Source organism: Herpailurus yagouaroundi, unplaced genomic scaffold, assembly GCF_014898765.1.
Source record: "Herpailurus yagouaroundi ecotype Mexico unplaced genomic scaffold, PumYag 200, whole genome shotgun sequence".
Taxonomy (NCBI): Eukaryota; Metazoa; Chordata; class Mammalia; order Carnivora; family Felidae; genus Herpailurus; species Herpailurus yagouaroundi.
In genome coordinates, this window is record NW_024412431.1 from 1208602 (window position 1) to 1230697 (window position 22096).

A 22096-nucleotide genomic window follows, 5' to 3' on the forward strand; every position below is an offset into this window, starting at 1 on the left:
CGGGCGGCAGCGCCCCGGGCGCCGTGTTCTGCTTCTTGAGGCGCCGCTGCTGCTCCAGCTGCTCGCGCTCCCGCTCCACGGCGCGCTGCGCCTCCCGCAGCCGCTCCAGGTCGTGCTGGTAGGCGCGCCGCTGCCGCTCCAGCTGCTCGCGCTCCTGGCCCAGCCGCTCCTGCAGCTGCAGCGACTCTTCCTCGCGCTGCCGCAGCCGCGCCGAAGCCACGTCGAGCTCCTGCCGCTGGCGCTCCCGCTCGCGCTCCCAGCGCTGCTGCTCCAGCCGCAGCCGGCCCTGCTGCTTCTGCACGCCCGCCAGCTCCTCCCGCTGCTTCTCGAAGTTGCGCTGGCGCTCCTGCTCCAGCAGCAGGTTCCCGCGCGTGGACTGCAGCCGCAGCTGCTTCTCGCGCTCCTGGAGGGCGGCCCTCTGCATCTCCACGTAGCTGTCCTGCTGGGCGATGACGGCCTGCGGGGGGGCGAGGCGGGGCGTGGGGGGAGGCCCCGATGTTAGGAGGCGGCTGGCCCTTCCCCAGACCCTAGCCTCCGGCAGGAAAAGGGCCCGGGCGCAGCCCCTGTACCTGGAGGCTTAGCAGCAGCTGGGACAGCGTCTGGATCCGCTGCACGAGCTGTGGAGAGGGAGAGAGACGCGGGCTCCCTGCACGAAGCTGCGCGGGGCGTGCATGCCGACCCCCGGGGAGATGGACGAGCCCCGAGCCTACCTCCAGCTCCAGGACGGCGGGCAGACGGGGGCCAGACTCCGCACCTGGCACCGTGGCCTGTGGAGGCAACAGCGTCAGACTTGAAGAGCTAAGGACCTGCTGATTAGTGACCAACAGGTCCTTCTCCTCCCAGCCCCGCCTGGCCCTGTGACTCGCGTTGAGTCTTGGCATCTGGAAAACCACCGCCCAGGGCAGCCTTCCTGGAGGCGGGAAGGCGGCTGTGGTGGGTTCACCCTGCGGAGGCTTGGGTCACACAGCAGGTGGCAGAGGGAGCCTCAGCCGCAGCCCTGCTCGGGCCCCAGTGTGCCCCAGCCTCCGGGCACCAGGACACTTGTACAGACCCAATGCTGGCGGGCCCCGCAGGGTCTCTCCTCTGCTGAGGCGGCTACAGCTACTGCCCTGGGCCTGTCCCCTCTCTCATCCCATTCCCGGCCATCGTGGGCCACTCCCAGGGACAGCGTGTTGCCGCTAGATGGAAAAACTAGACCACGCAAGCACAGGCTGTTCACACTTGGCAACGGTAACGAAAAGGGCTTGGGCGGCCCTGGACCTGGCTACGGGAGCGACATACCACAGGTGGTGGCTCCTCAGAGGCCCCGGGGGTGTCGCCGGGCCTGGAGTCTGGGCTGCTCACCGGGCCTTGCCAGTCTCGGGCGCCAGGGTCGTTGCTGCAGACCTTCTTAAAACTGCCGTCTGAAAACCCCAATCCAGGTGCGTGAGGGGGCCGGAGGTCCCCCAGGAGTCCGGACGGGGCCCCACAACCCCAGAACCCAGGTAGGAAATTGTGGCCAGGCCGCTACCCTTGGGCTTGTGCCAAAATGGCAGCATCGGAGACACACGCCAGCAGGAAAGGGAGGGGCTGGTCTGTGTGCCGCTGTCGGAGCATGACCGACAACACCCTGAAGGTTCCAGAACCTCACCACAGAGGGTTTATAATCGTTGAGGGGAAGCAGCAGCAGAGACACCCAGCAATAAATGCCTCGGCTTTGCAAAGGGAACGTTCCAAGCTGTCCCGAGAAGCCCCCACTCACTCTTGCCGGGGCTGCTCACGGTGTCGCAGCCCCCGAAGGTGTCTGCCCTGCGGGGCAGGCCCGCGGAGCCTCCCCCATCTTCTGCCTGACCGTCGGCGCTGGCCAGCTGCCTGCAGAGCAGGTTCTGGATGTCCTCAACTGTGGAAGGAGATGGGAGGAAGCGAGTTGCCCTGTGGAACCACGCGGGGCACAGGGATCGGGGCCTAGAAGCTTGCAGGGCCTGGGTCACAGTCTTCTAATTTCTGTTGCGGGACTTTAGCCCCCCGCTCTATGCATTCCCCTAACTTCAGGTACTGCAGCCAGGACAGGCCAATGCATGTCTGCAGGTCAGGCTGGACCTCGGGGCAGCCTGTGGGAGGGGCCGGGGAAGAACTCGGGTGTGCGCTTGTGTGTCAGGGGTGCACACAGAAGGTCGGAGGCCATGGGAGGGTGGCCTCTGGGGGCAGGTCTGGTCACACAAAGTGCTTTAGGACAAACAGGCTTTGGCCAGTGAGGCGGTGGGGAGAACAGTCCAGGCCCAGGCCCAGGATATGAGAGGGTCCTCAGGGGGCCAAGAACAATGGCCCCCGAAGAAATGTGAGGAAGCAGAAGGTCAGTGTGGCCGGAGGACACGAGGCGGAGCAGAAGTGGAGTCCACAAGGGACCCCCCCTGGTCTCTGTTCCCTTCACTGAAGGAAAGGTCTGGAGGGCAGCTGTCTCTCTCGTTTGTCACTGAGAGCGCAGTTGCCAGCTGTCCATCTGGACCCAGTGAGCACTGGCCGGCTGGCCTGACCCAGGCTGGGCCTCGTGCAGAGCTGGCCCAGCAGCTGTGTGGGGGCCGCCGGGGGCTCCAGCAAGGACCCTGACAGCTCCACGAGGCGGGCCTGGCAGCAGAGTGCTCACGGAGGGCAGGAGACTGGCCAGCGCCCCCCTGTGGTCACTGTGTTCAGAAGCCTCCTCCCCCCAGAGGTGGGGTTCCAGGCCCAGGGGCAGGAGGAGCCCTCTGAAATGACCCACCAAATGTGGATATGTGCATGATCTCTGGGGAGATCACTGGTGCCCCACTTCTCAGAGAGGAGGGCCTCTTGAGGGTGGGGAACCCATCTCGGTCGACTTCAGATCCTAGGGGACTGGCGTGGTGCCTCGTGTAGCAGGTGCTTGGGAGAAGGTGCTGAGTCTGCCGGGTGTCAGTGCTGCTCCTGGGAGAATGCCCGCCCCAGCCAGACAGAAGTGCGTCCCAGACAGGGTGGCAAGTTGGCCACACTGGGTCACGTGCCGTCCTGGGGTCCCCCCGAGAACCACCCCCCACCCCAGGTGGAACTGTGGCGGCAGCAGCAGCCGGGTGCCCAGTGAGGGCCCCCAGGCTCGGCTCCTTACTCTCACTCATGGCCGACTTGAGAATCAGCTCTCCCTGCACGGTCTCGGAGGGGTCCCCTCCTCGGAAGAGGAGCCGTGACGGAGTGACGTCTTCCAGCCCGCTCGTCTCGGCCATCTCCAGGTAGATCTGCTGCTTCTCGCTGAGGCTCTGCGCAATCTGCTGGTCTTTCAGGTTCAGTCGCTCTGCAAAGGGATGGGGGGGGGGGGGGGGGTGTGGGCAGCGGTAGGCCTTCCAGGATCATTTCTCCCAGGAGTGGGCTCTGGGAGGCCCCTGCAAGGGGTGGGGGGGCTGGACTCTGGGGACCCCGGCTGACCCGCAGCCCACCCTTCCAACAGCCCACAGGGAAGGTGAGGGCACAGGCCTGCCTTCTGATTGTTCGCCCCAGCTATGAAAAACTAAACACCATGGGGTACACGCGAGGACTTTCACGGGCCGATTTATTAGTTTGGGCCAAAGTGAGAATGTTCAAAGACTTAGTTTTCCTATCCTGAGCGTGTTCTGTCAGGCATTTAGGCCAAACTCCTTGCAGGTCTGTGGGTTTTATGCCTTTTTTGTAGTTGCTGCCACGGCAAAGCTCTCACTGGTGACTGCTAGAATACACGTGTCACGTTCAGCTGCATCTCACAGCCTCCCGTAGTTTTCTGGTTGATTCTATTAGATTTTCTAGGCAAATAATCATGTCACACGTGAAACACAATTCTGCCCCTTCCCTTCCAGTCATGATCTGACTTCTGCTCCTCCCCTTATCACCCAGGCCGGAGCTCGCAGGATAAAGGTAATAATGGGGACAGGGGCTGGCCCAGCCTTGCTTCTGATTTTGAGGAGTGTCCCTGAGGTCCCAGTGTTAAAGATGAGATCAGCTTTTGATCCAAGATGGGAACGAATATCTCCATAAAGAAAGCACCTATTTCTAACGCAATCTTGTCACGAACGTGTAAGGAACAGATATCGTTGTAGGACTGTGGCATCCACAGAGGTGTGTCCACGGACATGTGCCTAGCACAGGGTGTGTGTTACATAACCATCCCGCAGAAATAAAGAGTCTGAATGAATACGGCATTAGCGTTGTGCTCTCGGGGTCAGTGGGATTTTCCACCCCTTTCTTCTGGACATTTTTATTAATCAGTGCCCTTGAACGTATGCCTCTCCCTACAAAAAGAAATAAAATATAAACTGCCTAATTTTACGTGCTTACTGTCTAAATGCTACCTAATTTAAAAATAAGTGACTCAGTGAGAGGAAGGAGAGAAGCCGACTGAGACCACAAAGTACTGGGAACCGTTGTTGGCAGTGACCTCACTTCAGTCCCACAGGAGTCTGTTAAAGCCGGGAGAAGAATGGATAAGCACATAGGTGCATCTGTACAATGCAACAGTATTCAGCCTTAGGAAGGAAGGAAACACACACCCTACAACATGGCTGAACCCTGAAGCATCATGGTCCGTGGAATCAGCCAGACACAAGAGGGGAGAGATCGCAGGACTCTCTATACACAAGATCCCCAAGACAGGCCAATTCATAGAAACGGAAAGCAGAGCAGAGGTTACCAGGGGCTAAGGGAAGAAGGAGTAGGGAGTGACAGCTAATGGGCGCGGGTTTTTCTTGTGGAGAGCTGAAAATGGTCTGAAATTGTGGTGACAGTTGCACAATCTTGTGATATACACCCGAAGCCACTGCATGGTATGCTTTAAGTGGGTGAACTGTGTAGTGTGTGAATTATGTCTCAGTAAAGTAGCTGGAAAAAAAATTAAAACAGGGCGGGGGGAGCCGAGGTCCCCAACCACAAAGCCAGGGCTGGTCTCGGTCTGCCAGGCTCCAGAAGGAGGCTGTGGGGTCCCGTGCTATTCCAAGTCCCCTTGGGGCTTTTGTGTACGTGACCTGGGACACCCACAGCGAGCTCCTTCCTGGACAGGGACGGAGGGAGAGGGCAGTGTGTGTGGCGAAGCGCGAGTGTCTCGAGGTGGCTCAGGGGCCCCGAGCACCACCCTCTCCCTTTCTCATACCCCCTCCTGCCGATCGCCAGCTCATGACAAAACCTCACTACAAAGGCCCCACAGAGCTGTAGGACACGAGACAGCCCACGGGAGTCACTCCGTGGCCAATCCCAGTGGGAAGGAACAGAGATGCCGCTCATGATCCCTGGCCCACTGCCTCAAGACGGTGCTGTGGAGCCTTCTGACCACACGAGGGACACAGCGTGGGAGTCAGAGGTCCAGACTGACTCCCCTTACCTTGGAAGTCCCTCAGCCTCAGGGCGCGGGCCTCGACCACCTTCCTCTCCTCTTCGGCCTCGCTGAAGGGCCCCTCCTCCTCGTCGGGACAGCTGCAGGGAGAATGGGCAGATGGGCGAGAACGCCTCACGGGCAGGCTGGCCTCAGTGACGGGCCCTGAGAGCTCTGTCTGCAGAACCGGCTGCCGAGAACGTCTCGTTCTGTGGGCGACTTAGCTTGCTGACGGTGTGGGAGAAAAATGAGGGAGAACAGAACGGCAGCCACCGGCGTTCATCCCGTCTCGCAGGGTCCACACGTAACCAGCCACCAGCCACGGGTTTACGTGCCTGGTCACGACCCAGGAGAGGAGGAGACTGAGGACAGCTCGCTTCCGGGGGACCTGCAGAACTGGCATTGGGTATGGGGGCAGCTCTGGGCAGGCTAAGGGTCCGGGAAGCTACGAGGTGTAAAGAGAGGGAGCAGCAGGCTGGCTGGGTCCTGCGGGGTCCCCTGGCCTGAGGAAGAAGGACAGGACACCACAACCTGCTCCAACAGGCCCGGCCCCCTGTCGCATCCCACCAACACCCAAAGTTAGAACCGCCTGGGCCCGCACCCCCCGGCCAGCAACGTCGCGGCCCCTTTAGCAACCGACAGGTTGGGCTGTTGTCGGAAGGTGCCAGAATGGTGCCACGTGTCCCTTTTAGACGAGGGGGATGGACAAAGCACCGAGGCGGAATGAGGGAGAGGAAAGGCAGAGGGGTCTCCGGCCGACCTGTGACCTCTAGTGCTCTCTCAGGCCCTTCAAGGCCACAGCTGACTGGGTGGCTGTCAAAGCCCAAGGCTACACGGCTGGGGGGTCGGGTCGGGAGGGGGCGCACACACGGGCCCTTCTCACTTCTCAACGGCCCTTCTGATGTGAGCCATCCAGGTGTTCCTCTCCTCTTTGGAGCTGGTGTAGATCTCGTACATCTCCGGGCCTCGCAGGGAGACGCTGATCAGGAACATGGCTTTCTCCTCGTTGGCCACTTCCCTCACGATGAGCTTTTGTAATGAGATGACCGGGCGCTTGGAGTCCTGTGTGGGTGCAATGCGGTGGTGAGGGGGTAGCTTCACCCTGCCGTATCTGAATGGCTGTCACGCGCCTGTCTGAGGGGGAGGGGACAGGAGGCTGCAGGTGCCCCATCTATTTTCAAACAATGGAAAGCAGAGATATTTTGCCACGTGGGGAAAAAAAGACACGACTGCAACGATCTCCTCGTATACTCTGTTTATCGTGCTTAAACACGTGTTTTATAACCAGTGATGCATGCCACTGGACAAAACCCAAGAGATACAAGGGCAGGTAGTGTATGATCACAAATGAATCTTCCTCCTGACTCTGTGCCCCAAACCGCCACAGCCAGGCAGTATTCCTCTCTGTGATCCTACGAGAGACGATGCTCTGACACAGCCCGGTAAAATGCACGTTAACTGGCAGTGATGGGCTGAACTGCGCCCCCCAAATCCTGATGTTAAAGCCCTAACCCTCCTGGCGCCTCAGAATGTGATTCTGTAGAGGTGGGGCCTTTACAGAGGTGCTTAAGGTAAGATGAAGTCATTAAGGGAGGGGGTCCCATCCAGTAGGTCTGGGGTCCTACTAAGAGAGGGGACGGTGCACAAAGTCACACGGAGGGGACGCCATGTGAAGATACGGGGAGAGGATGGCAAGCCAATGAGAGAGGCCCCAGGAGAAACCAGCCCTATGCAGGCCAGGCTTGGCTCCCGTGACAAGGGTGTCCCGGGGTCAGAGCGCCGTGGGGCCAAGATGCTCACAGCTCCCAGGGAGCAGCTGCCTGAGCTGGGGTCTTTGGTGGGGAAGGAAGGAGGGGATCTCCTGGCAAGGACGCGGGAGCCCCCGAACCCCCAAGCCCCTGAGAGAGGAAGAGTCACGGAGACGAGGAGGCTAAGACCAGACAGGATGTCAGCCCAAGGCCCTGAGGCCTCCTCAGGCAATCAGACAGGACCCTGGGTCTCGGAAAATTCTACTCCTGCCCTGGTGGAACCTCCTGGCCCCTGGGAGGACGTGGGACAGCGGGTGAACTTTCGGATGTGTCTTCCCGGCCGCCCTCCGACTCAGCTTCACAGCCACCCCCTAACGTCCCAGAGGGCAGGACCTAACATCTGATGAGCTGGGATACATACCACGGAGGCAAAGACGTATTTTTGATCCTTTTCTTGTAGCAGCAAAAGCACATCAGTCAGAAGGACAACGAGAACATCTAATGAGAAAGCACAGAAGGAAATGTCTCACAGGGTCGCAGGGCCACATGGGTCCTGCCAGGCAGACCCACGCGTCCAGGGAAGGCTCTAGCCCCAGGGCACGGGGGCTGGTCGCTCAGCCTGGCGCCATGATGCTTCTGCAGGAGCCTGAGGGTTTCCGTCCACCTCACGGCTCTCCATCACCTCCTGGGTGCCAACATTTGGCACAGATCAGTGGCTGGAGGTTGCTGAACCTGCCATTCAGTCCCTGTTGTGATGGCACCTGCAGGCCTGGCCTCTGAGATTCTCTGGCTGATTCCTCAAACATGAATTGTGTCCCCCCCCACCCCCTCCTGCTCCCAGGTCAGCGGGGACTTGAGCCAGGGACGTCGTGGCCTGCCCTCGGGCCCCTTGTCCCTGCGGGGACATCTGACAGCAGAGCCCTGGCACGTCTTGCACGGAGTGTCCAGCCAGAGCCCGTGTGTCTCAGAAAGCAGGAGCGGTGCCCTCTCCAGACACCCAGACCAGACGCCTCTCCCCACGAGTCCTCTCGCCTGCGGCCCGTGGGCTCCTCCTTGCAAGCATTTACTGCACTTCTCACTACTTCTGGCTTCCTTCCTTCTTTCTTCCTTTCTGCTCACTGGCTAGAGCCCCCGAGGGCACAGCCCTCCCACCACCCACCACCCACCTGGGTGTCGTGCACCCAGGAGGCGCTAAATTGCCTGCTGGATGCTCGCCCGTGCAAGCTACAAACAAGCACATCTGATCCCTGGCCACCTCAGGCACTCCCCGCCAACGATCTTGAAAAAGATGCTGGTGTCAACGGACAGGTTAGGAGGTTTCCAGAAGCTCGTGGTTTGGCCCGGGGAAACGCAGGCTGGAGGCCAGCAAGTGCACTGTGGGTTTTGGAGGCGGGGCCCACAGTACCCCCCGGGCAGTGAGCGGGAGGCTCGGGGACGCGGGGGGCCCTTCCGCGGCTGCCCCCCGGAGGCGGGGGCCCAGCCTTACCTTTCAGGCGCCCCGACGTGGTCTTCCAGCACAGCGTGCCCTCCAGATGCAGCTGCCGCTGTAACATGTCCTCCTTGCGGAAGGTCAGGCCGTTCTTGAGCTTGCTGGAGGACTTCAGGTCCACCCTCCCCGCGATCTCCCGGAGGCGCTGGCCTCTCTCGAACTCGCTGACCTTGGCGTCCACTTGCGAGATGACGTCTCTGATGAGCTTCAGGGCCTGGCTCAGGTCTCTGTGGTCCTCGCTGCCGGCTGCCACACACCGCAGGGTTAGCGCCTTCCTGTGTCCCCGTTCACAAACACGACAGAGGCGGACGTGCTATGGGCTCTACGAGGTGCGCTCCCTGAAGCCACTGCTCAGAGGACCCTCAAGAATCACCTCCCAACCCGCGCCTGGATGTAAATGCTTCTCCAGATAAAGGCGGCGGCATCTGGTTCCCGCTGAGACACAGCCTCCACTGAACGTGGAAGCCGACGCGTGACTGAGAGACAGAAGCGGCCCTGCCTAGCCCTGCTGCCTGCCCCTCCTCGGTGAACGCCCCCCGCCCCCAACCCCGTGCCCACCAGCTCTGTGCAGAAGACTCCCTCCACCTCCCACCATCACCCAGAGTTGGGTGATCCAAGAATCTGCTCATTCTCGCAGGGCCCGAGTCTCCTGGGGGTGGGGCTCGTGTGGTCAGGCCCTGGCCTCTGAGAACCCCGGGCTGGCCCGTGGGCCCTTTCTCCTCCGCCCGCCCAGGTTCCAGGCACGTGACACGAAGGCCATCTCTGTGCCTGTCGGGACCAACATTCATCTACTCCCTGGATGACCACCCAGGGCCTTCTGTGGCCCGGCCTGTGCCAGGGGCTGTGGGGTGACAGCGGGCAAGTAAGACCGGCACCCCATCTTTCTTGAGTCGGAAACCCCACAACCCAGCACGGTGGATTCGGCATGGTGGCAGCTCGGCTAATGACTGCTGAGCCGCCATCGCGGCTCCAGAGTCTCTCCTCCAGAGAACCAGGGAGGGAGCACAGAGGGGGCGCTTCTGCAACCCACCGCTAAAACGGGGCAGGAAGACCAAGATCGCCCCTCCAAGCGGCAGTGGGCGAGGCCGCGAGGAGAGCTACTGTACCTTCTGTGTTCTGAATAATGCGCTCCACCAGCACCGGGTACTTGGTTATGCGCTGCGTGACCAGGAGGATACATTCCTGCACACCAAGCCGCCGCACGATGGAAAAGTTGCCGATTTTCTAGGCAATGGGAAACAAAATGCCCCGCTGGCACCCTGGCTCCTGCCAAATCAGCTGGGGGCACCTTCCTTTTTCAGGTCGCCAAGGCCTTTTGTCTCTGTTGCTTCACTGAGTACTTGAAAGGGGGGCTCATCTGCTGTGCGCAGAAAGCAAAGGCAGTGTCCCCTCTTGTAAAGGAGGGCCTCTGTAAAACCCAGGAAGAAGAAACCAGAACCAGGGCGCCTGGGTGGCTCCGTGCGTTGAGCATCCAACTCTTGATTTTGCCTCAGGTCATAATCTCAAGGTTCCTGAGTTCGAGCCCTGCGTTGAGCTCTGAAAGCACAGAGCCTGCTTGGGACTCTTTCTCTCCCTCTCTCTCTCTCTCTGTCCCCCAAAATAAATAAACTTTAAAAAAAAAAAAAAAAGAGGGGCACTTGGGTGGCTCTGTCGGTTAAAGCGTCTGACTTTGGCTCACTTCATGATCTCGTGGTTCGGGAGTCTGAGCCCCGCCTCGGGTTCTCTGCTGTCAGCACAGAGCCTGGAGCCTGCTTCGGATCCGCTGTCCCCCTCTCTCCCCCTGCCTCTCCCCCCCCCCCTGCTTGTGCTCTCTCTCTCAAAAATACAGGGGGCGGTAGGGAGTCACCCAGAGAGCTGTATTATCACACATGCCCACATACACATGCGTGCATATACACACGAGGACCCCGACTGACGGCTGCCAGAACCATCTGGAACTACCCTGAGCCTGTGCCTCTGAGGCAGCCCCCTGCTGGCACCCGATGCACACCTCTGGCTAAGAACCCAAGAAGCAGTCACCGGAAGCCAGCTCCTGGCAGGGCGGAGCACGGTTTCTGGTGCCCTCCAGAGCATACCACACATTCTGCTTCTCTGCTCCCTCGGCACTCAAGCACTCCAGGAATGCAGCCGTTGTGGAGCCACTTTTGAGGAGGACCAGAGGAGGACTCTGGGGTTTGTGAAGTTCCAGGGACAACCTCAAATGGACCCTCTGCCTTTCCCGTCTACATCCACTGCAACTGCAATGGGGTGGAGTTTAAAAACCTGTCATTCTTTTTTTTTTTAAGTTTATTTATTTTGAGAGAGAGAGAGCATGCGAAGGAGGGGCAGAGAGACAGGGAGAGAGAATCAGAGGGAGAGAAAATCCGAATTAGGCTCCACACTGCCAGCTTAGAGCCTGACTCGGGGCTCGAACTCATGAGTCGTGAGCTTGTGACGCGAGCAGAACTCAAGAAACGGATGCTTAACGACTGAGCCACCCAGGTGCCCCCAAAACCTGTCATTCTTAACTCTAGACCACTAGTTATTGGCTATCACTTCCAACTAAAGTCCTCGGGGACCAAGCTGCAGAAGGCATGCGACAGCCAAGTGACCTTAACCCAGGTGCACTTGCAAGGATGCGGGAGACAGGGGCTTGCCCCTCCCCGGGGACTCAGGTTGGATGTTGCATTTTTGGTTCTGGCTTGTGAGCACCTGCACGTGACTAGGCAGAAGGCAGGTGTGGGTCATTTCCCAGGCCTCAAGGGACAAATGGGGACCACAGAGGGAAGGAGGCGAGGTGGGGGGGGGCAAAGGCGTGGAGTAAGTTATGAAGGCGGAACGGGTGGCTCCAGAGGGGTGGTTCCCAGGACGAGGGAATGACACCTGTGTCCCCTCAGCAGTCTGAGGAGTGGTGGTCAGCAGGTTCCACGCCGTGGCCTGCTGGTGTGGCCAGGAACAAAGCCCTGGGTGTGCTTTGCTTTGTTTTACATCTCGCAATTCTCCAGATTTCACTGACGTGCTCTGAACAGGTTTGTGGTTAAAATGAAAGAAAAACTTGGGGTGCCTGGGTGGCTCAGTGGGTTAAGCGTCCGACTCTTGGTTTTGGCTCAGGTCATGATCTCACGGTTTCGTGAGTTCGAGCCCCACATCAGGCTCCAAGCTGACAGTGCAGAGCCTGCTTGGGATTCTCTGTCGCCCCCTCTCTCTGCCCCTCCCCCACTTGCACTGTCTCTCTTTCAAAATAAATAAATAAACTTGAAAACCCCTGGTTTATAACAGGTACCTTATAACCTTAAGCTCTTCAAAGATTACAGTCCTGTGGAAAACATTCTAGAGCAAAGAGGATGCATTTTTTAATTAAAAAAAAAAAAAAAAAAAAAAAAAAAAAAAAATTTTTTTTTTTTTTTTACCTTGATCAAGCTTTGAAATTTCTTGTTTTGCTGCAGCAGCAACTTATAATGACTGACCGCCTCGTTGTGGCCACTACAAAAGACACCATATTTTTCTTTCATTCTGTCCCCATTTTCGCCTGAAAACTGCAGAAAGACAACGGAGAGGTTACTGAGAGGGAGCGTGCAAACCACCAGGGCGTGTTCTCGTCTGGCTCAGTGGATTCCATGAAAATGTGCCTCGAATTGACTTGGGATTCCCCTTTCTTGTCTAACATACACACAGGCAGAGAAACGCTTCAGTACGGGGGCCTCGATACAAGGTGCAGTGAGGCAAAAGGAGAAAACCTTCTAATGGGCTTTACTACGTCACAGTGCTGTAACATTTCCTGAAACCCAAGAAGGGAGCATCAATTTGAGCCGCAGCACGTTAGAGAGATTTCAAAGCAAAAGGGGTATTCTTCTAATTAGCTCTTGATTCGCGGACTCTGGATGCTTCGAGCACCCCGAGGGCGGATGGGGACTGACGGGTCCCCTCTGTCAATCCTGGCCGAGGCTCACAAGTCGACTCGGGAGTCAGGTTAGGCTTGGGGCCCTTTACCACAGATAACGCTTCTAACAGCCGGAGACACGGAGGTCAAAACCGGAAAACAAGACACAACACAACACAACCCAGTCAGCGAACCAGACAAAAGCCCCGCCTGCAAGGGCGGACGTGTTCGCACAAGCGCGCTTGGCACGCAGGCGCCTGCTTCTAACCACGAGCTGCACGCACTCTTGTGACGGCCCAGGGCCACGGCCTCTCAGTCACCAGAGACTGGCCCGGCCCAGCCCGGCCCAGCCCAGCTGTGCCCACCTGCTGCACCAGGAGGTCCCCGATTTTCTGGATGACGTAGTTCCGGTCACTGCCCTCCTCCAGGGACTCCCGGCGGCGCTCCTTCAGCCGAGACAGGAAGTGGCTGTGCAAGTCCAGCAGGTCGTCCACACCCGGGAAGAGGCGGCTGACGGCCTGGCTGCTGAACTGTAGCTCCTCCTGCAGGGCCCTGGAGTAGACCTTCAGCATGATCTTGAGCGTCCGTACGTGGTGCACCTCCGTCTGCACCAGCTCTGCGGGGACACGGACCAGGGGACTCACCCGTGCCGGGGAGGGCGCCCACGATGGCATCATGCGTGCCGCCTGCCCACCGCGTGCCCGGCTGGCCGCTTCCAGCTCGGCACCGGGGCCCTGGCCCTGGGGGTCTCTCCGCCTGGGGGCAGGCCCCCCCTCCCCCCGCCCCGGGGCCCAGCGCTGTGGAGGTCCTAATTTAAGGGAGCAGCCTGGGCTGGGGTGATATCAGGAAAGAGAGGACCCGGGATGTGTGCTGGGACCTCAAATTCACAGGAGAGATTTCATGCCCGAAGACATTTCAAGGCTGTTTTAGGCAGGAAGATTGTTCTTTGTTCTTTTTTTTTTTTTTTTTTTTGATTTTTAATGTTTATTTTTGAGAGAGAGAGAGTGTGAGTGAGCGAGTGAGCGGGGGAGGGGCACAGAGAGGGAGACAATCCAAAGCGGGCTCCAGGCTCGAAGCTGTCAGTGCAGAGCCCGACTCGGAGCTCGAACCCACGAACTGTGAGATCATGACCTGAGCCGAAGTCGGACACTTAACCAACTTGAGCCACCCAGGCGCCCTATCAGGAAGACTGTTCTGATGAACACTATTCCTTCGGATGTGAAACTCACACGTCTGTGCACGTCACTGACCAGACCCAGACTACAACTGACAAGAAAGCAGAGCTCAGGTGAGGAATTTAATTCTCTGTGAAAAGGCAAAGAAAGATCAGGTTCTGTGTTGGAGTTTACCTGTTGTTTAAATCACGGCCTTGAGGCTGTTAGGAGACCAAAGGTCAACACAGCCCGGCCCAGAGCTGCCGGCCATGGGGGCTGGACGCAGACTGTGTTTGCCCAGAGGGTGAGACAATGTGGCAAAGGGCTGCCTGGATGGAAGCATCCAGACTGGTCCTCTCTGCACCTCCCTGCAGGATCTCTGCCCTGCTCTGGAGTCCTGAGGCAAAGCATCTATCAGGGTCCCCTCCTGCCCACACCCCAACCCCCTCCGGCCTGGGCAGAAAGCTCAGTGTGTGACACGGGAGTGTGGATACCACCACCAGCCGGACACCAGCGAACGATGAAGACCCGTGTGTGCCAGAATCTCCTCACAGAACCCCGATGAGGGGCAGAAAATTCCTCCTCGGACGACATAACGGTGTCAGTCCTGGTGAATGATTCCCATGGAGGGAGAATCGTAAGAACAAGCGAGGGCTTTGGGGAGAGAAGGGCCTCAGATTCCAGTGTGGCTGTCTTGGGCTTTTGTCATCCTGCTCATAGGAGGTCCAGAGGCCTGGAGGGACCTACGTAGGGCACCCAATGCGGCACCTGGCCTGGGGACGGGCTCTTGTCTGAGAGCCATGCTTTGCACAGTGACCTGTAACCTCCCATCTCAGGACAGCGGCTGTCCACAGCCAGGTCCTCCAATGGCCAGCGGGAAGGGGTGTCCCAACCGGGAGCCAGTGCTACGTCACATGTCTCCCAAACCCCTGGGTGGGGGGCGTTGTCTGTGGTCACCAGGGATGGCTGGGACAGGCCTGGGGGAGTCTTCTCTCTCAGGGTCACCAGCAGGGTCAGGATGAGTCAGGACTGGGCACTCGGCCACGCTCGTCCTCAGGGATGCGTTCCCACAAAGCCCTCCCTGGCCACCTCTTCCCTGACCGGGAGAGCAGGGCTGCCCTGGGGGAGCAGACGGAGCCCAGACTCCCAGGCGCAATCAATCAAAACAAAGATGGAAAAGAAGGAAGTAGAAGGTCAGCGTGACGGTGCAGAACTTCTCACCATAGAGCACATCCTGCCTCTTTACCACCTCTCTCTTTTGTTTCTTTGCATACGCGGCATCCACAGAGAGGCTCCAGGACTCGGCCTCGAACTCGCGGGCATCCGACTCGATCTCACTCCTCAGTGAGGCCGTGCAAGGGTCTGAGGGAAGAAAAAGCGGCCACTGTTCCACTGGCTCTGGGCCGCCCCAGGCCGTGTCCCGTGGACACAAGGAGAGGGGTCCCGGCACTCTCCCAGCGTGGCACCTGGGAAAGAAGCCAGAGGGCCGTACCTTCTACAAAAATGGGCTCGGCATTCGAAGATGTAAGCGAAAAAGAGTCATCAGCTGCCTGCTTAAATTTTAAAAATACGGAGTCGGCTTCATCCATCTCTCCTGTGACTGGTCTAAATAAAAATCATAAAAACCATTATTCAAAAAATCTGAATTAAATACACATACACACCCTTTCTAGGAAGGCAAATCTATTTGAGAACTTTCCAGATTTCTATATGCACTTAAACTTTGTCACAGATCTTTTTGTTTTTAAAAGAATTGATTTTACTTTTTTTTTTTTTTGAAGTTTACTGAGAGAGGGAGAGAGAGAAGGAGGGGGGGAGGGAGAGTGAGTGAGCAGGGGAGGGGCAGAGAGAAAAGGAGAGAGAGGATCCCACGCAGACTTTACACTCTCAGCGCGGAGCCCGACATGGGGCTTGAACCCACGAACTGCAAGACCATGACCCGAGCCGAAACCAAGAGTCTGACGCTTAACCGGGACGGAGTCACCCAAGCACCCCACAGATTGTTTGTAAAAATCGTAACATTAGGACGCCCCCCCATCATAACTGACTTCAATTCAATGTCCAGGTATGTTCTCAGGGTGAGTTGAATTGTACGCTTCCTTTAATGGCCACCGGAGCCCACGGAGCCCCTGCAATTCTTTCGAGTGAGAGTTAGGTGGACACAGCCACGCTCACAGGTGAGGGTGGAGAACCCTTCTTAACCGAAAAAGATAATCAGCCCCCTTCCCCGCCAACCCGTGCAAGGACCACCGTGATGACATCTGTTAGCATTAGGTTTTCAACCGAAACACCGCTGAATGGAGAAATATGGGAACCACCGAGTCCACGGAGGACAGGGTTAAGGCGTTAAGTAACGGGATGCCACCTCCACGGCAACCTCAGTGGGACTTCTACCATCATCTCAGGCTCGGACAGAAACCCCGCCCAAGGGCCCTTCAAGGGTATGAACCCAGCTGGCTGCAAGCGGCCAAGTACAAGTGTGAATAGGAATTTCACCGTGTGGCTGGGGGCCTACGATCAGATTCACACGGACCTGAGGGTCTCCTTTCCGAGAGGCCATCTGCGGGGTCCCAGGGGAATGTCCCATCCCGCTCCCTCCCTTCACCTGTAGCTGCCCCTGGCGCAGAGACAGGACCCGACTTACCCGAGCTGCGTCCCCGTTCCCGCCGGGCTGGGTGCTGGCTGTGGCCCCCCCTTCTGTGAGACCGTCATGCCGACATTCCTGGACAGGGCCGGGCTGCCATCGGACAAGAGGGTGGCCCTTGGGTGCTCCTTTAAGGACGCTGCGACAGAGGCAAACACAGAGTTGGTGCTGAGAAAGTGGGCAGGGTAGCGGAGCTGGCCCGTCCGGAAGCCCCGTTCCGACTGCGGCCGCAGCACGGACAGGATCTTGGAGGTCAGCAGCTCGTTATCCAGAAAGACGTTCTCGCTCCATTTCCGAGGAAAAGAGCTGTAGAAAGACAGCTCGGGGCGGCCACGGAGCGCGCCGTCTCGGTCACTGCTTTTGGAATGCGTGTTCCCCATGTTCACGGTCCGGGCTCCAGGGCCCGGCGCGGTGCGAGGCCGGGCTGCGTCGCTTTTATGCCTCCGTGTGATCCTTCTAGAAATGTAAAGCTGCGTCTTCTCCTGCTGTATTGGCTGAGACAGCAGGTCTGGAGGGCAGGAAATTGGTCCCCACTGTGACCATTTACTGTGGAAATCGCACAATATCTTCTCCTTTGGTAAAATCACAACAAAAAAACCCCGACACCCCTTCCATCTTGGCAGGAGGTGAAAGGCGGAGAGTAGTTTATATTCACTGTAAATAATCTAAAATCACCAAGAGCTCTGCGCTTGGCGTGGCTCGTGCCGACATCACACACACACACACACACACACACACACACACACACACACACACGGCTGTAATTAACCCGAGATCGGATGTCAGGATGACTCCGAGGCCCAGAGACTGCAGGGCACGATGTGTGGCCACACGCGCCCCTGACCGTAAAAGCACTCTGATAGAATTTGAGCAGCAGAGCGGACGGACGAGAGGTGCCAATCCTATTTTACGCAACGACTGCAAACCAACCTGACACACGACAGGGGCTCCAAAGGGTTCTTCACACTCATCTGCTCGTTAATGTAGGAAACGAGATGATAGGATGTGTGTAATTCTCTGGTCACCTTTCCCACTGATGGAAAGATGAAATTCAGAAGGCCAAACTCTCACCCTCTTCTATTTGACAAATCAAGTTGAGCTGAGATGGGCTGCTTGGCTAATTCATTCTCAGGGTGAAAACCACACTGAAAGCTCTATTCCAGGTGAGGACAAAGAGCAACGTTAGGAAGAAATCTGGAGGTGACTGTGGGTGCCTGGGTGGCTCAGTCAGTTGAGTATTTGACTTTGGCTCAAGCCATGATCTCACAGTTCATGAGTTCAAGCCCTGTGTCGGGCTTTCTGCTGTCAGCACAGAGCCCACTTTGGATCCTGTCCCCCTCTCTCTCTGTTCCTCCCAGTTTGCTCACGCACTCTCTCTCAAAAAAAAAAAAAAAAAAAAAAAAAAAAAAAAATTTAAAAAAGGAAGAAATCTGTCCACTAGCCTTTCTGACCTGGCTCCTCGGTCCCCCCGGGCACCCAAGCTTCATTTTTTGTTTTTGTTTTTTTTAAGTTTATTTTGTTTATTTTTGAGACAGAGAGAGAGAGAGAGAGAGAGAGAGAGAGAGAGAGAGAGCGCGAGCAGGGGAAGGGCAGAGACGGAGAGAGAGAATCCCAAGCAGGCTCCACACTGTCAGCATGGAGCCCAATGTGGGGCCCGAATTCAGGAACCATGAGATCATGACCTGAGCCAAAACTGAGAGTTGGACGCTTAAACCCACTGAGCCACCCAGGTGCCCCCACCCCCAAGCTTCGTTTTTTGTCACACAGGGAAGTAGTGGGGACCGTGGTTCTCTGCCGCATGCAGACCATGACCTTTGGGGTGGCTAAGGGACCAGCACTAGAGGAAAATGTACTTAAGAGCTTTTCTGCACAGTGGGATTCTGCATTCTGAAAGTTTTAACTTAGGTGGAAATTCAAGGTGGTTGGAAACATGCAGTTGGGTACGTGTCGGAGAGAAAACTGGTCCAGGAGCAATGAACAGAGCTTATCAGCTGAGACTTAAGCACTAGGTGGCGTGATGCCATATTCCACGCGGAACACGTATCCGTAGCCGTTCATTCTGTAACACAGCTCTGTATGGTGGGGGTGACATTTGCCCAGTGACCCCAAACACCCCAGCGTCATGATACTAAGTGGCTTACCACTGCTATTATCATAGAGACAAAGGTGATGAGGCTCTCTCTCATATACGAACACCCATTCACCAAGGTGAAAGTCATAAATTGAGGCCTCCGTGGTCCAGGGCAGGCATTTCCTGCCATTTCGACACCACTGTAAACCCCACCTAGGCAATTATGATTCAAATATACAAATATGGGACCAACCCTGAAATGCGTCCTTTGCCTGGCTGACTGATTGTTCCTGTGACCCAACATCTCACCTGAAATGAGATACATTCTGCTTTAAAAATATTTTTAATGTTTATTTCTGAGAGAGAGAGAGGGAGACACAGAATCTGAGGCAGGTTCCAGGCTCTGAGCTGTCAGCACAGAGCCCAGTGCAGGGCTCGAACTTGTGAACTGCCGAGATCATGACCTGAGCCGAAGTTGGATGCTTAACTGACTGGGCCACCCAGGTGTCCCACATTCTGCTTTAACCAAAGAGTCTGCAGGAGAAAAAGTCACCATAAACATCTTCTGAGCATCACTAGTCCCCAAGAAGTTGAATAAATGATGGACACACTAAATCTACAGTAACTTAAATCTTCCCTTGATAATTGAGAAGATACTTTGAGGTATTCACGGCTAAGGGTCATGACTAGGGACACCAGGTACTCAAAGGGGTACAAGGGACAGAACTTCAGCTGAAAGAACAGTAAGCTGGTCTCTCTCACATATGATACAATTTACTTATTTATTCTGATCGCTGTTTCCCGAGTAGAATGGAGGGCAGTGCCTCCCGCAAAACGGGTCAAGAAATCATTGTTTTATGGAATATTTTTCAGCCACAAAAAGGAAGGAAATCCTGATGGTTGCTACAGTATGGACAAACCTTGAGGACATCATGCTAAGCAAAATAAGCCATACACAAAAGGATGAATACTGCCCGAATCCGCTCACAGGACGTCCCTAGAGGAGTCCCGTCCAGAGACAGAGAGTAGATGGTGGGAGCCAGGGGCTGGGGGTGCATGTTTCATGGGGACAGAATCTCAGTTTGGGGAGATGAGAAAGTTCTGGAGACAGAGGTGGGGGTGGTTGCACAACAGTGCGAATGTAGCTAATGTTACTGGAATGTACTCTTAAAAATGGCTAAAATGGGGGTGCCTGGGTGGCTAAATTGGTTAAGCGTCTGACTCCGGCTCAGGTCATGATCTCGCAGCCTGTGAGTTCGGGCCCCGCGTCAGACTCTGTGCTGACAGCTCAGAGCTTGGAGCCCGCTTCGGATTCTGTGTCTCCCTCTCCCTCTCTGCTCTTCCCTCACTCATGCGGTCTCTCTCTCAAAAATAAACATTAAAAAATTAAAAAAAATTTTTTAAACGGTTAAAATGGTCAATATGCTTATTTATTTATTTATTTATTTATTTATTTATTTTTTTTAAGGAGTCACTGTTTCCTTGAGATGGAACACTTCTGCCCTTTGACAGTGGAGTTGGGTTACTCAGATCTCTACATACAAAGGATAAAATGTCCTAGAACTATTCACTCCCTTTCCCTCACCAAAGAGTACAGGTGACAACTGGCAAAACCCAAACAGGGTCTGTCCCCGAGTTAACAATACTGTACAGATGCCAGTGATCTGGTTTTGACCACGGGCTGAGGTCATGTCAGGTTACCATCCCTGGGGGATGCTTGGTGAAGGACACCTGAGACTCTGTACTAGTTTTGCAACTTCCTGTGAATTTTAAGCTATTTCAAGACAAAAAGTTGCAGCGGCCTCTCATTATTCCCCATAGTGATGTTCCATAAAGTTGCAGTGAACCCTGCTTTAGCCAATACCGAATCGCCGCTCCTGAGGAAGCTACAAGGCTAGGTTCCCGGGAACTTCTGCCCACGCCCGTCATCAGCCCATCAATTCGCAACCTTGCTTTATGTGTGTTTCTCTTGAAAGACACCTTATTTCATACATGCTGTTGATTTATTAGCATTGAACTCATGGTCAGTAGGACTACAACTCATGGCTGAAGGGAGCAGAGTGTACCTAACACACGTAATTCCTCCTCCGAAAGACGCATCACAGCCTTTTTGCACTCAGTAATGCCCGACAGCACCCCAGCACGATGCCCAGGGGCCATTTTATGTGTGTATGTATGTGTGTATTTACAGCTTATTTTTATTTGAGAGAGAGAGACAGAGAGCAAGCAGGGGAGGGATAGAGAGAGGGAGACGGAATCCCAAGCAGGTTCTGCACTGCCAGCACAGAGCCCCATGCGGGGCTCAAACTCACAGACCACAAGATCATGACCTGAGCCGAAGTCACGAGTGGGACCCTTAACCTACAGAGCCACCCAGGCGCCCCTTACTCCGTATTTCTGATGATCTGACAGGTGGCACCTTGCCGACCCAGGAAAGCCTGCCCCTGCTAGGGCTGGTGGGTTCCTAGAGACAGGAAAGGACTCGCTTGCAAGAGCACCTTTCACATGCACACCCAGCAACCCAGAGCCCACGTTCCAGCCTCCTCATCCGTCGGGCTTTCACACTCGGGGCCACCGTCCCCCTGCCCCGATTACCCCAGGGCCCGGGGCCGGACAACCAGGGCCAGCGCCTGCCTCCCAGAGCCCGCTGGGGTTTTCAATCCAGCCAGTCTTAAGCCTGTTCACCCCGCCCCGACCATTCCTCCCCACGGAAACCACAGTGAAGGCTCTTGCCCACATCTTCCACTCATGCCCGCCCTCTGGCTCCTGACTGACCCTGGGGCATCCGGCAGCCCCCTGTGGCCCTGTGTGACGTGCCCCGCCTCCTGCTCCTAGGGGCCATGAGTACAAACTCCTCTCATGGCAGTCATTTCCAGGTCTGCTGTCTTCCCATACCTGCTTCAGACAAATCCTACAGACCCTGAAAACACCAGCCACCCAGGGGCCCGGGGGCGTGCCTGCCAGGGCCGGGGCCTCCAACATTCTCAAACACACGCAAAACTGCGGGGCTGCTGGTGGGAACGCAAGGCGGTGGAGCGCTTTGGAAAACGGGTGCTTCTTCAAATGGTTAAACGTGGAGGTGCCATTGCCTCCAGGGACTCCGCTCCAGGTACATGCCCGAGAGAGGCGACAACGGGTACCCGCACAAACACTTGTACATAAATGTTCACGCAGCACTATTCGCAACAGCCAGAAGCGGAATCGGCCCCAGAGGTCCGTCGACTGATGGCTGGAAAAACACAACAGGGTCCATTCGCACGATGGGCTACTACTCGGCCCTACAAGGAACCAGGCCCTGCTTCAGGCTGGATCCTGGATGAACCTGGAAAATATGCTGAGTGAAAGAGGTCAGACCCAAGTGACCACATATTGTAGGCGTCCGTCTCCAGGAAAATGGGCAGAAGAGGCAAGGCCATGGAGACAGAAAGACTGACGGCCGTGTGGGACTGGGGGAGAACAGAGGGCGACAGCTAAGGGGTATACGGTTTCTCTGCGGGGTTCTAGCGCTGACTGTGGTGACTGGGACCCCACTTACGTGGGGGAGCTGTATGGTACGTGAGTTATAGCTCAGTAAAGGTTTCATTTTTTATTTTTAAAGTGTATTTATTTAGAGAGAGAAAGAGAACGAGTGGGAGAGGGGCGGAGGGAGAGGGAGACAGAGAATCCCAAGCAGGCTCCGAGCTGTCGGCGCAGAGCCCCATGTGGGGCTCGAACCCATGAACCGTGAGATCACGACACGAGCTGAAACCCAGTCGGACGCCCTTCCGTAAAGCTTTGAACCAACCAGTAAACTCGGTGAGGTACAGCCATC

The 22096-nt window shown here is 56.4% G+C and overlaps 1 protein-coding gene across 1 annotated transcript in view; it reads right to left on the bottom strand.

Annotated features, from left to right (window-relative positions):
* ARHGEF18 (Rho/Rac guanine nucleotide exchange factor 18) overlaps positions 1–22096 on the bottom strand; it is an 83600-nt gene that overhangs the window by 8933 nt on the left and 52571 nt on the right. Inside the window, exons 11-26 of the mRNA XM_040449791.1 lie at positions 16215–16353; positions 15063–15175; positions 14792–14932; positions 12782–13032; positions 11947–12072; positions 9664–9781; positions 8555–8803; positions 7490–7566; positions 6204–6382; positions 5330–5421; positions 3098–3280; positions 1742–1879; positions 1282–1403; positions 711–767; positions 570–617; positions 1–457 (exon numbers count right to left, since the gene is read on the bottom strand). The exon at positions 1–457 is cut by the window's left edge and continues 1 nt beyond it. Coding sequence (XP_040305725.1) covers positions 1–457; positions 570–617; positions 711–767; positions 1282–1403; positions 1742–1879; positions 3098–3280; positions 5330–5421; positions 6204–6382; positions 7490–7566; positions 8555–8803; positions 9664–9781; positions 11947–12072; positions 12782–13032; positions 14792–14932; positions 15063–15175; positions 16215–16353 — 2490 coding nt within the window. The remainder of the gene's footprint in view (positions 458–569; positions 618–710; positions 768–1281; positions 1404–1741; positions 1880–3097; positions 3281–5329; positions 5422–6203; positions 6383–7489; positions 7567–8554; positions 8804–9663; positions 9782–11946; positions 12073–12781; positions 13033–14791; positions 14933–15062; positions 15176–16214; positions 16354–22096) is intronic.